This window comes from Clavelina lepadiformis, chromosome 2 (genome assembly GCF_947623445.1).
Source record: "Clavelina lepadiformis chromosome 2, kaClaLepa1.1, whole genome shotgun sequence".
NCBI lineage: Eukaryota > Metazoa > Chordata > Ascidiacea > Aplousobranchia > Clavelinidae > Clavelina > Clavelina lepadiformis.
This window is the reverse complement of record NC_135241.1, coordinates 8,003,024-8,016,553: the sequence shown is the minus strand read 5'-3', so window position 1 is coordinate 8,016,553 and position 13,530 is coordinate 8,003,024. Positions and strand designations below refer to the sequence as shown.

General features: G+C 35.8%; 1 protein-coding gene across 3 annotated transcripts; it reads left to right on the top strand.

Moving 5' to 3' along the window:
- The first annotated feature begins 2,594 nt into the window (after positions 1 to 2,594).
- LOC143445057 (pre-mRNA-processing factor 40 homolog A-like) lies at positions 2,595 to 13,514 on the top strand. Of its 3 annotated transcripts, none has more exons than XM_076943876.1 (23): positions 2,595 to 3,420; positions 5,353 to 5,414; positions 5,496 to 5,565; positions 5,709 to 5,824; positions 7,054 to 7,134; positions 7,295 to 7,523; positions 7,608 to 7,688; positions 7,753 to 8,000; positions 8,087 to 8,226; positions 8,520 to 8,729; positions 8,861 to 9,019; positions 9,141 to 9,255; positions 9,356 to 9,506; positions 9,663 to 9,796; positions 9,887 to 10,093; positions 10,210 to 10,326; positions 11,628 to 11,765; positions 11,847 to 11,945; positions 12,076 to 12,180; positions 12,592 to 12,679; positions 12,917 to 12,969; positions 13,111 to 13,170; positions 13,238 to 13,514. In XM_076943876.1, exons 2-23 carry the CDS (start codon positions 5,373 to 5,375, stop codon positions 13,319 to 13,321), a joined length of 2,727 nt encoding a protein of 908 aa, XP_076799991.1. In that variant the 5' UTR covers positions 2,595 to 3,420; positions 5,353 to 5,372; the 3' UTR covers positions 13,322 to 13,514. The 3 variants fall into 3 exon arrangements, with proteins under 3 accessions (XP_076799991.1, XP_076799990.1, XP_076799989.1); XM_076943875.1 differs by lacking the exon at positions 2,595 to 3,420 and adding an exon at positions 4,842 to 5,017 and having other exon boundaries at positions 12,079 to 12,180; XM_076943874.1 differs by lacking the exon at positions 2,595 to 3,420 and adding an exon at positions 4,844 to 5,017.
- Positions 13,515 to 13,530: the final 16 nt, after the last annotated feature.

Sequence of the window (13,530 nt, the reverse complement as noted above, 5' to 3'; positions counted from 1 at the left end):
ATTTTATTATGGTGGTACACCTTTCAATACAAACTGCACGGTTTTCTTTATAAATTGAAACAACAGGTATGGAAACACAGAAAAGGCAGACTAAAACTTATTAGGCCTACAAGATCAGCAGCTATTATATGCGGCAAATACACAAATCAATATTGCATTTGCTTATCAAACGTTTTTTCGGACCAGGTATGGTTAAATTATGACAATCATCAATATAAGTTATACCTACATAAGTGTAAAAATGAATACGTATAGAATGAATATTGACCATGAAGAAGTTAACAAATCTTCGAAAAGGTAATAATAATCACAAAATATATGTACAAAGTCACTGAAATGCAATCCGATAACAACATATAAATCCAATAAAAGTGTAACATAATCTTTAATTTAATGTTATCACATATTAGGCCTAACTTAAAACTTTCTACGGCGCTTCTATAATGTAAAATGTATAGTCTATATCAGGGCTTCTCAAACTTTTTGGGTCTGCGACCCCATTTTAGAAAAGAAATTTCTATGCGACCCCTTGAGAGGTAGCCTACACGTTAATGATGTGAAAACAATAAACGTCCAATTACAAATCTCAAGTGGTATTTTTGTCTTTGAGAAAATCATACAAGTGCAAACAATCCACGGAAGTACAGTAACTGTAGCCTGCAGTAATAAAAAAATCTCGTAATGGAAACAGTAAAGCGAATCAAAAATAATCAAAAATCAATGGAAATTATAAAGGTCGCGACCATAGATATCCTATAAAATAGGACCATGTGATATCTGTGGTCGCGACCCACAGTTTGAGAAGCCCTGTTCTATTTAAACGATAAAATACACAAACTACCAGTTCGTTGTTAGTTAACTGATAAACTTTACAAAATCTAACACAAGACCCGCTTGTATTGTATTGCATTGTATTGTATTGTTTAGTTTTCGTTATTTAATGTGCGGAGCGAAAGTTAGGATGCTAACCGTTGTAGTTAGGCTATAGCACAATGAAACATATGCTCATGAACAATTAACAAGCAGGAATAACTGTCAGATAAAAAACACACTATTGTCACCTATATACTAGCAATACTTTACTTAAACCTTTTGTATAGCCTATATTTGTTTGCCTTTAACTACTACTTTTTTACCTTTGCTTTATTGTGTAATTTTGTGTTTCTTACCTCATAATACCATACATGATAATCGTGTCTTTAATTGTTATTGCTCGTATCTAGGTAAGTTTGTGCTTGTAGTTTTCAAATATATTTCTTATTCTCGTGTTGTAATCTGCCCTGACAAAGCTAACCCACATGGGTTTGCGAAACGTTGGTTCATAAAAGAGTTAATTTACCAGCTGAGCATCTTTTGTTATTGAAATTATGTCTGGTGCATGGTGGCAAACATACTATGTAAAGGGCATGTTCCCTAACATTAAAAACGAAGCGAATGAAAGCCGAAATAAATATACGAAGTGACATGGCTTGATTAAAATGACAATGAATGTCTTAAGTGCACAAAATGGATGGTTAAAGAAAACCGCACAAAAGAAACTCCATCCTATGGACCGGAGTCCCGTTACTGTTGGCAAGATAGGGCACAATGTTGAGGCCCACAAGAGCACTAAAAGAAAAAACAGTACGAATCAAGTAAAAAGTATAATACTGCCATTAGGAATTCTCTGCTATTTCCTTTTGTTTAAATGAGCGCTCAACAAAGACGGCCGCAACATTGGCAGCACCACATTAACACCCCATTCGTCTACTTTCCGCCCATTAAAATGGTCCAGAGTACGGGAAATTTTTCCCATTGTAATGGCAGGAAGTTTGCCTTTCTTACCCTAGAGTAAGATATATGCCTTTGGAATGGGGAGAATTTTACTTTGGCACAAATATGGTTTGTGAACCCCATTCGTCTATTTTTCCGCCCATTAAAATGGACCTGCTTTCAGCAATGGTATATCCCACAAACTATATTTCTGCCGAAGTAAACATCTCCCCATTCCAAATGTATATTTTTTACTCTAGGGTAAGAAAGGCATACTTCCTGCCATTCTAATGGGAAAATAATACCGCATTTCCACCCATTTCAATGGGCGGAAAGCAGACGAATCGGGTGACATTAACCACGAGCGCGACCAAGCGATAAAAACGCTCGATAACGTACAAGCCAAATCTGGCGAAATATAATGACGATTCACCAAATAACATTGTTCATAAAAAAAAGATGGTGGTGGATCTTCCGCGTGCACTTCTTTCATGAATGTAAATTGTTAGCACGTCGCATGCACTCTGTGTAATGCACAAGAAAGCCAACCTGAGTTTTTCAATTATGACGTGTCGTCCACTGGTGTGGTGTGTAAACAGACAGAGCTGGAAATGAAAAGAAATGACAAAAGTGCAACTATTTGGCAAAAGAGTTTCTTAATTAACTAACTTCTTAACCTATCTTGGTAGCTCATTTTAACAATATGCAAATATTTGGACAAAGTATTTGCAATATTCTGATAAATTAAATCGCTAAAGGATTTCTATGGTCTTTGGATGGCAGCATATGGTATGGACTACGCCACTATGGTTATTGGTACCTATTTGGTACATGTCAGGTACCATCAAAAAAGTTTGAAGAAACGCTTTTCATTTGTATTAACAGTAGCAATAGGCTCTATGGTACGTTCCGTATTTCATTTACAGTTGTGATGATTTTGTATGTGAGATAAACTCACCTTTTAATAAAATAATTGGCTTATACCGTAGCGGCGTAGGCTAGCTTACCGACGTTAGAAGAGCAGGAGCAGAATGTTGGGAGTTACAACTCATAGTTTATTGTGGCTATAGCCGCCTAGCCTACGTGTTGGACTGACTCAGTGACTCGTAGGCCGGCCTAGTCATATAGGCTAGGCTAGGCTACAGTTATTGATACAGATGTATGGTCGAGTGCAGAAATGCACACCCGCGTGATGCATTTGTATACTAGACTCTTGCTAACAAAATGACGTCATATGGTTGTGCACTAGAACCAACGTTTAAATCTAGGGCATAAGCCTACACATAGCCCACTAATAAATGATATTACAATACTGAAAGCTTATTACATACACAGAGTGTTGGGATTCAAATATTTTAACATCCGGTTCTGTCACTAGCAGCATGCCATATTGACCCGGTGCTGATATACACATAGACCTACACATACACTTGTTAACAACCGGTTCGCAGAGGTCATTAAAATTCAAAGAACCGGCTGAATCCTACCACTGCATAGACAAGCCCTTTCAACTGTTTTAGCCTTTCCGAGTTATAGTCGCCATTTTCTTTGACTGGTAAGATGTTTTCGATCTGCTGTGCTTCACAATAAAATTTATTATTGGCCCACTTTGAATTTTTTTAAATTGCAAGCATTTCATTGGCATCGGATTGCAAATATTTCACTCAGGTAAGCAGCTTGTGAATTTCTTTTAGCCATTCAAAAATAAATCGAAAAAAATTTTTCTAGTTTTTGTTTTACAGCGCTATAAATTGTTTGCACTGGACTTCACTTCAGCAATAATTTAACTTCAAATTTAAAAGAAAGCCCTAGGGCTATTGTCTATTGACCCCAGATTGATGAGTTTGCTAAATGCGCTGGGATAAAAATTAATTGCGTATAAAATGGCTATTGTTTCATCTGCCTGCACGGGGGATTTCTCATCCAAAAACAGGAAACTTTGCAATCTGACCTAGACCTTATTTTACTTTAGATTATGGATATGAAAAATTATTTTTTTCCATTCAGGCATTTTAATGGAGTGCAAAAGTAGAACATCGTGCCCATAAATTGTATCATATTATTGCATACATTAGTATGCAGATCAATTTTTTTCATAGACTTTTCTATATTGCCTAGCCCAGACTGCAGAGTAGCCTGTGGCAGGTGCACGTACTCGATTTTTTGGCTGAAAGGAGTGAAGTGGTGAAGAAGCAAATATCGTTAAGACTGTAACGTAAATACAAGCTTCAGCCTTTCTGGCATGTTTCATTCACTTGACCTGAAATCAAGTTACAGACTACTATCCTATTTCAGTACCCGTATTTGAATTAAATTGTATATATTGTCGCACTTACAAAACAATTTTTTTTTAAGGTACTTTATTACTGTAAGTACCATAACGGTTATAATTACATATTTTATTGCAGATAGATTAAATGTGTTCACAAAATGTGATATGGAACACATGAGTGAAATTTCCTTTAGCTCCATCTCTTGAGAGCTGTAACTTGACAGTGGTAGTGGCACGGATAAGCAGGGCGAAACCAACGGTCTTTGAATCGGCTCAATTTATTAAAATAAAACCCAGTTGCACCGCAAAATAATTAGTATTTTGATACCTGCGTAGTGTAAAGCGTAGACCCTAGTATTTTCGGCGTGAGTCTCCCTGTGGTAAAATGCAAGCTTTTCATACAGAGACCCCACTGTGAAGTGAACCTCATTCACTGAAGACATGTATTTACAGGAAATAACTTTTACAATTGTGACCAGATCTTTGGAGAGAAAAAAGGGATGCTTTTATGAAACCTTAGACCTAAACAAACACTATATTATTTGATTAAAGTGTCTGTTGGCAGATTAAGCTTAGTTTGCCAGGGTTGGGCATCCACCTTTTTCGAGGGCACCCATTTTTTATAATGCCTAGTGCTATCCACTATAAACAGTTAGAGGTATTTTCTGGGTGCTAGTACAATTTGGTAGAGGATTTCGTATTTGATACATTAAAAAATATTTTTCTTGGTTTTGAAAAAGCGAATGAAATTCAGTATTAAATTTGATTACATGTAGTATTACTGTTAATAAGGCAATAGTGTTTTACCTTCGAAATTTTACAGAATAGAAATTTTAATTTGTCATTGCTTATTTCCTTATATATAAAATTTGTAATTAAAGAATTAAGAATCTGTAATTAAGCTGATAAACTGTGTGTGAGAACTTAGTCTCTACTTGTTTTATTCTGAATAAGTAAAAACTTCATGAGGATACATGATGAATTCAAATGAGGGTAAGGCCCTCACTGTCATGACTATTGTTATTTTTGGTTATTTTATACATACCGCAACCTTGAATGCACAACGTGCTAATTTCAAATGTCACTTCTTTGCTAGAATGATTTAAATAAATAAATATTGCCGTGATATGTCCCACTCCCAGACCAAAATAATTGCCCACTGTGCAGAGGATTTGAATTTAAGACATTTCAACATATTGACTTTTAATTAAGTTTTTTGTTCTGCTTCTTATACTAACTGCCCAGAAATTTTCTTCCCACTAAAAGCCAAGGTTTCTAGTTGATATTTTGTTTTATTCAGCCAAATTTATTTTCTGTCACTATTTTAGGATCTGGTTTTCAGAACAGAATGCGTCCACCATTTGGTTACGGAGGACCAGGCCCACGAGGTGTAAGTAACATTTTTGGACAATTGTTCATGGTTTGAAAAGGAATTTTGATTGGTTTTGTACAAATGTTTTTCACAATTTAGATGCCACCTATGAGATGGGGCTCTGGACCACCAAGAATGCCAATGATGGGTGGGCCCCCAATGCAGCAAGGTAACTTATCTTATGGTAGTTGATATCATAGTCTACGTAAGTAATATATAGAAGCATATCAAGGATCTACACTAATATGATCTTTTGCTGAGCTTTGTGTGATTGCCTTACATGTGATTTGCAAAAAAGTGTTGTGCTTTGAGGTCCTGGAATGGGTGGTCCTGGTGGAATGCCACCTGGTCCACCACCTGGAATGATGCCCAACTCTGGCATGGGTCCTCCTGGGATGGGCCCACCTCCAATGATGGGCATGATGCAGGTATTTCTGTTTGACTAAATATCAGTGGTTTGCTGAAATCTTATGTACCATATATATTTTTTTAATTTGTATATAGCTTAAATTAATTACTTTTTGGATATTTGTACAAAGCATCAGCAAATGTTTTATATTTACCGAGAACAGTTTCGTGTACATTACATTAGTTATTAAAGCATTATTCGGCTGTTTGATTTCTGCTACAGCTTACAAACTGCTCCAAATATTATGCACTAAAACTTCGGATTTTTACTAAGATGCATCTTAAACTTAGTTGTCAACATAAGCACCTCCTGCAGACAGGTAGTGCAGCATTGCTGTGGAATTTTAATTTCTCTGCCCCATAAATGCAATTATTTATGTCTTAAGTTTCATTTATCCTAATCTTTTCATTGTTTCCTCTTTCAAACAGCATTCTCAAAACACCACGCAATGAATTTCATTTACTTCTTTTCTAAAAAAGCAATCAAAACTTCCAGACAAGTTTAATGTTCAAATCTAACACAACCTTGACCAGGCTAAAAACTGTATTTCATTTCGGCTTAAAGTCATATCCAATCAACCAGGAATTTATATTATCATTGTACATTTTGTTATGTTATTAGGACCACAAAATTGTGACACATTGCACAAAAGCGCACATTTTTTCAAAAATGTACAATGACAGTGTGCTGTTTAAGTTGTAAAACAAATTCAGTATAATTCTTCCAGAAATTGGTTGTGAAAATGGTGGTTGTAGCTTTTTAATGAGTGCTACGAAGATTCTAGAAAGTTGTGGTTGAAGTTTCTCATGATAGTTTGAAATGAGAAACAAATCACATAAGAAAGTTGTTTCAGCTCAGGTTGTAGCTTGTTGGCTTGAAGATGTTCATTGAATGCTGCCTTTCGCAGGATAACAGTTATCTTGAAGAGCAATCTACATCTGTGGAAAATTAGGAAAATGTATTTTTATGTCCCACTCTCACACTACTAGTCCCAAAATAGTTTGAACAACTTTACGGTGATGATTTATTCACTGAACACATTTCATTTAAAAAGCAGCTTATAATCCCCAACTTCTGTAATGACTGTCGCCATGAAATTCAGAAAATTATTCACCTGTGGTTGTCAACACATCATTCAGTTGCCATGTAGTTAACTATAAACACTGATAACTTTTGTTCCATTATTTTATGAAATTGCAAATATTTCGTTGTTTTCTAGTATTATAATTTTAGTCTATTGCCTTTTAGGGTCCTCCTGGTATGATGGGGGGCGGGTACACTGGTGACAACAATAAGGGGCAACAACTGATTTCTCCAGAAGGAGTTAAAGTATGTCTTTTTTTAAACCTTTTTTTACATGTCACGATATCCAAATTATTCTTGAAGCTCTATGTTTTGTATAGCGAAAACATTCTCAATTTCAGTCGCATTTGATGTTCAAAAAATTCTTTGCTGGTGCTGGTATTAAATTGCTATATTCTTTATATAGACCGATTGGACTGAGCATGTATCACCAGATGGCAGAAAATATTACTACAATGTCAAAACCAAACAATCTAAATGGGAAAAACCTGATGAGTTGAAATCTGAGGCAGAGGTTATGCTTTCAAAATGTCCCTGGAAGGAATTCAAAGCTGATTCTGGAAAATCCTATTATTACAACTCAGAAACAAAACAAAGCGTTTGGACTATTCCGACTGAACTGAAAGAATTGAAGGGTAATTCGACTAAAATATTTTGCCTTAAATCTTTTTTGCCGTAAATAAGTACAGTACTTTTATATTTTGTTGCATTGCATGCAGACAAAATTACAACCATGGAAGAAAATGCAAAGGAAAAGAAGGAAAAAGAAAAGGAAGCAAAAGATAATGCTGGAAGTGTGGGTATGTATCTGTGTTTTTTTACCAAATGTGTTTATTGAAGCAATGATAATCTGTACTATGGTAGACAATGATGTTCCTGGAGAAGAAAGTGCTCCTGGAGTAGACGAGCCTAAATCCGAAGAACCATCCCAACAATCTAATCAACAAAACATGCCTGGACCAATAGGTGGCGGTGATCCAAATTTTATGCCAATGCCTGGAAATATGCCACCAGGTGGTATGCATCCGGGTAATATGCCTCCAGGAGGGATGCCTCCAGGTGGAATGCCCCCTGGTGGTATGCCAATGCCTATGGGAAACGCACCAATGCCTGTAAGATATGATACATTCCATGTTTAAGATGTGCTGTTGTCCAGTTAATTCATGTATAAAGATTAAATGATATCCAATGCCTGCAGATGATGGATCCGATGCAAATGATGATGCAACAGCAGATGATGATGCAGCAACATATGGTTGCAATGTCACAGCAAAACAAACAATTGAAGAAAGCAAAAAAGAAAGCAGCAAAACAAGAAAAGAAGCAACAGAGTTCTGAGTATGCTTAATGACGAAATTCTGAAATTAACATTTTATAGTGCTAATTTGTTTCTGCTGCTTTTTTGCTTTGCTTTTACATTGGTGTTAAACTTGTATTTTGATGCTATTACCAGTATACAAATGCCTATTTTTAAGCTATAAATTATTGACGTAAATGGGTTTCTTAATTTTTGAAATGTAATCTTGAAAGGTATAGTATATTACATATAGATATTAAACATTATCAATTATCGCATTAGAAACGCTTGGTTTTTACTAACATCATGTCCTTCCATCATTGTGACCGTATAGATCAGAAGAAGAAGCTGAATCAGAGGAGGAAAGCAAGGAAGCAAAAGCAGCTGAAAAACCTGTTTCCAAGAAGATCCTAGAAAAACCGGAGTGGAGCAACAAAGAGGAAGCGAAAGCTGCATTTAAAGAAGCTCTTCGAGAAAAACTTGTTCCGGCTGCTTCAACATGGGAGCAAGCCATGAAAATGATTATCTCGGACCCCAGATATTCGTAAGATCTTCTGCCTTTTACATGCAACAAGATCTCTCCTGTTTTATTGCATATAGTTTTCGTATTTTTGTAGCCAAATTACATTGAAAGAAAGTCAGTAAAAATGCATTACTTTTTATCTTTTGCTGCAGTGCTCTGAAACGACTTAGTGAAAAGAAACAAGCATTTAATGAATACAAAACACAGAGGGGTAAAGAGGAAAAGGATGAAGAACGACAGAAAGCAAAAGAAAACAAAGAAAAACTCCAGCAGTTCTTGGAAACTACGAACAAAATAACTAGTGTTACTAGGTGTGTATCCAACTATGCATGCAGTTTTGTTGAATCTTATTGATATGATTTCATCTGAGCTATAAATTAAGGCAAAATGTTTTCACTTTAGTTGTTTGATAATGTGGTTTTATATTTTCAGTTTTCGGTCTGCAGACAAAATTTTTGCAGACACAAGTATTTGGAAATGTGTCAATGAACGTGATAAAAAAGAAATATATGAAGATGTTCTTTTCTTCCTTGCAAAGAAAGAAAAGGCAAGAGAGTTAAACACAATTCACTTTTCTAACGATTGTCAGCTCTTAGTTTTACTGGTTTGCTGACTGCTCATTGTTAATATAATTTTTGTATTGCTAGGAAGATGCCAAAGAGCTAAGACGTCGAAATATGAAGCAGTTGAGACGGATATTAATAAACTTAGAAAAGTTGTCATGCAGAACAACATGGTCCGAATGCCAGCAAATGCTAATGGACAATGCAATGTTTGCCGACGATGAGGAATTGCAAAGTTAGTAAAAAACGTACACTAAGAATTTATTAATATATACAGTATATGTTATATTCTAGAACTAGAGCAACTTGTGCTGTTAGGTTCATTTGCAAAAAGAAGGGAATTAAAGAGACGTCTTTCAACAAATTAATTTTTTTTATTACTTTGTTGCAGATATGGATAAAGAAGATGCACTGATATGTTTTGAAGAGGTTGTGAAGGATCACGAAAAAGAAGACACAGAGAGACAGGAGAGAAAAAAGGTTTTGGAAAGGAGACACTTCCGCAAAAACAGGGAGAGATTCAATGTAATACTCTACATATAAGTCATATATATCGTAGTAAACTGCACTGCTAAATAAGTTATAACACAGGGCTATTTGATTATTATCTAACAGGTTTTGCTAGACGGTATTCATGAGGATGGTAAGCTTCACTCCATGTCCACTTGGATGGAATTATATCCACTTATAAGCAGTAGTCCCATATTCACTAAGATGCTTGGTCAACCCGGTTCAACGCCGCTTGATTTGTTTAAGTTTTATGTTATAAACCTCAAAGCTCGCTTTCATGATGAAAAGAAAATTATTAGAGATATTTTAAAGGTAAAAAAGTTGACTTGACCCAGTTATAAAATCTGAGTAACTTAAAAAACTTACTGTTATCTCATCTGTAATCCAATTTTATTTTCAATGTAATTACGGTAAATGAATATTTTAAGGATCGAAATTTTGAAGTTGATATACACACAACGTTTGATGCATTTGCCGTGGTTGTTACCGGAGACAAGCGGGCCGCAACACTTGATGCTGGAAACATAAAGTTAGCCTTTAATAGCGTAAGTACTAAGTATGGGTTTACCGACACTTAATCACGCGACACATAATCACGCGACATTTAATCACCGACACATAATCACTAGGACATTTAATCACGCGACACATAATCACTAGGACATTTAATCACGCGACACATAATCACTAGGACATTTAATCACGCGACTTGGATACGTAATCACGCGACATTTAATCACGCGACACATAATCACTTGGATGCGACTGCCAAAGGCTTCCTTGGTCTTTCTTTTAGAACTCCCCGACAATTGTTTTGAATCCGTTTGAGACTGCCGCAGTAAGTGCTTTCCGCACAGCATTTCCTACAGCAAATGTTAGGAGTTGTTATTTTCACCTAACGCAAAGCGTCCTGCGCAAAGTGAATGAAATTGGCATGAAGTGTGACTACGAGTCTGATGACGAATTAAGAACAGCTGTTCGGTGTTTACCAGCCTTAGCCATGGTCCCTTCCTCTGACGTAGTCGAGTCATTTCTGATCTTAGCTGATAGCATGCCCGATCACGAGAAGATGCCTGAGCTGCTTTCGTATTTCGAACACACATATATCAGAGGCAGACGACGTCCGGGACGTGGTGAACATTACGGCTCAGCCATCTTTTCAATCGAAAGTTGGAATCATTACGAAGCCGGGGCAGGTTGCATTGCAAGAACCACAAATGCAGTCGAAGGTTGGCATTTTGGTCTCCAAGTGCTTTTTCAATGCCACCACCCGACAATGTGGACTTTCATACGGGGAATTGAAAAAGACATTCAAATGCAACGTGCAACGTTTCTGCAAGGAATTGCTGGTACTCAACCTTCTATTCCAATACGGTACAAGGCACTGAAACTGCGCGTGCAAAACATAGTTGACCGTTATCTGTCAAGCGAAATTTAAGTCTACCTTCGTGCAGTTGCTTACATTTCCCATGCATAACATTGCTGTAAATTGTAAATGTAAAAAAATATTGTAAATGTGTGATTAAATGTCGCGTGATTAAATGTCCTAGTGATTATGTGTCGCGTGATTAAATGTCCTAGTGATTATGTGTCGCGTGATTAAATGTCGCGTGATTAAATGTCCTAGTGATTATGTGTCGGTGATTATGTGTCGCGTGATTAAGTGTCGCGTGATTAACTGTCACCAAACCCTAAGTATGTAGTAATAACTGACAACATCTTGCCTTACAAAATACAGTAATATCTACTGCTGCTTAGAATTACCACTTTATTTAACTCAATAAACGAGAACTACAGTGAACATTAAACCATGATTATCATCTTGATATTATATTGTGTCACGTAGTTTATTGAAAAAGCTGAATCAAGAGAGAAAGAACGCATCAAAGAAGAAATTCGTAAGCAGAAGAGGATTGAATCTGCATTTCGAAATATGTTGAAACAAGCAGCACCAGCTCTAGATGTTTCTTCAGAATGGGATGAGGTGAACCTTACACACACATTGGTTGTCGGCTTTCAGTCTGTTAAAATAACTTTTTAACTTTAGTAATATTTTATCTTTTAGTGTCGCAGTAGATTTGAAAACGAAGATGCATTTAAAGCGGTCACAATTGAAGCTGACAGGAAGAGGTTATTTAATGAACACATAGATTGTCTGCAAATAGTAAGTTTTAGTGCTACGGAAGAACTTTAAATGGTATAATTCTGATAGGTACCCAAAACTGCATGCAAACGTCCCTTAGTGAAATTCCTTTTTGTTATTTTCTTTTTAAGATCTTTTGCGTTATTTATAGCAGGCAGCTAAAGCAAGTAAGGCTAAGGCAGAAAAAGAGTCAAAGGACAAGAAAAAGAAAAAAAAGAAAAAACATTCCAACAAGAAGTCCTATCAATCATCAAATGTGAGTGTAATTGAGAATTGTAATGTGCCATTAACGTCAAGCGTGTACAATACATTGAATAATATCTTGACTTGATGTGCTATTTTACATGTTCTAAACCTAAACTTACACTATTAAAAATATGCTTGCTATTTTTGTGTTGGTTTTTGCAGCTGTTTTTTTGCAGCAAACTGCAGCCGCTTTCATGTTCTACTATATTATTATTCACACTAAATTTTTGTCATATAACAACCTTGCCGTTTCTCGATGAGTACCACAGTTTAAGAAAATGTCAATTGCATGGCCGATTAGCTGTTTTTATTGAACCCTACCTATCAGGCTATGACTGTTAGCAGTTAGCACTTGGTAAAAAGTTTGGATAGATGTCGTACAACACTGTACTGTTCTGTAAAGTTCTTGTTTTTTATTTAGGAATCCGATTCAGAAGCGGAGTACACCAAATCCCATAAAACCAAGAAAAGGGCACATTCAGTTTCATCAGAATCATCCTCTGAAAGTGGTAAGTTTCACTGCATGACGTAAAATAGGATTGTCTTTTGTTATTGGAGATGTGTTGTCACAACTGTTTTGTTATGGTATTATTAGGTAACCAAATTATGTTATGTATTTCATCTTAAATGTGTTTGTCAATGTATTTGTACTCTTTCCATCTAAAATATATAATAATTCACTTGTGATTATAGTTTTCGGCAGCTGAATCGGTGTTGCCATCCAATTAACTTTCTTTTCTTAACAGAGAGAAAAGCGAAAAAACGAAAAAAGAAATCTAAAAAACGCCACAACAAAACTGTAAGTTTTTTTTGGTAACATTTGATTTTTACACTTTTTATTTTTTCCCATCAATCAGTCAGTCGATAATTAGTTTTCGTGATCCCTTAAAACTTTGAATATGTATATGAATTACAAGCCTGTAAATTTTATTTATGTTAGTCTAGTTCTGATAAACGACGGACTCCTGAGAAGAAGAAAATTCACGAAAAAAGGGAAAAGGTAAAATTTAGAGAAAAATAATTCAGTTTGGTTGGTGTCCGTGAAATGAATTCTTGTGTTCTTACAGGAATACTCGTCTAATAGTGATGATGATGATGATATTGATCAAAAAAGGAAAGAGGGAAGCAAAAAAATGAAAATTGATGATTAATTTTATCAAGCTGATTGCTCCTCCCTAATATCCACTGCCAATGTCAAGTGATTCGAAGTGGAAAACTATTGAGTTTTGTTTAAATGTAGAAATATGCTGCTAGCCAACTTTCCGTTGGACACTTTTGTATAATTTCTAACCATTAAACTTAGTAATATGTAGTGTGAGAATACAGAGTTGATGATGAAAGTCACACCCACTGCCTGCTA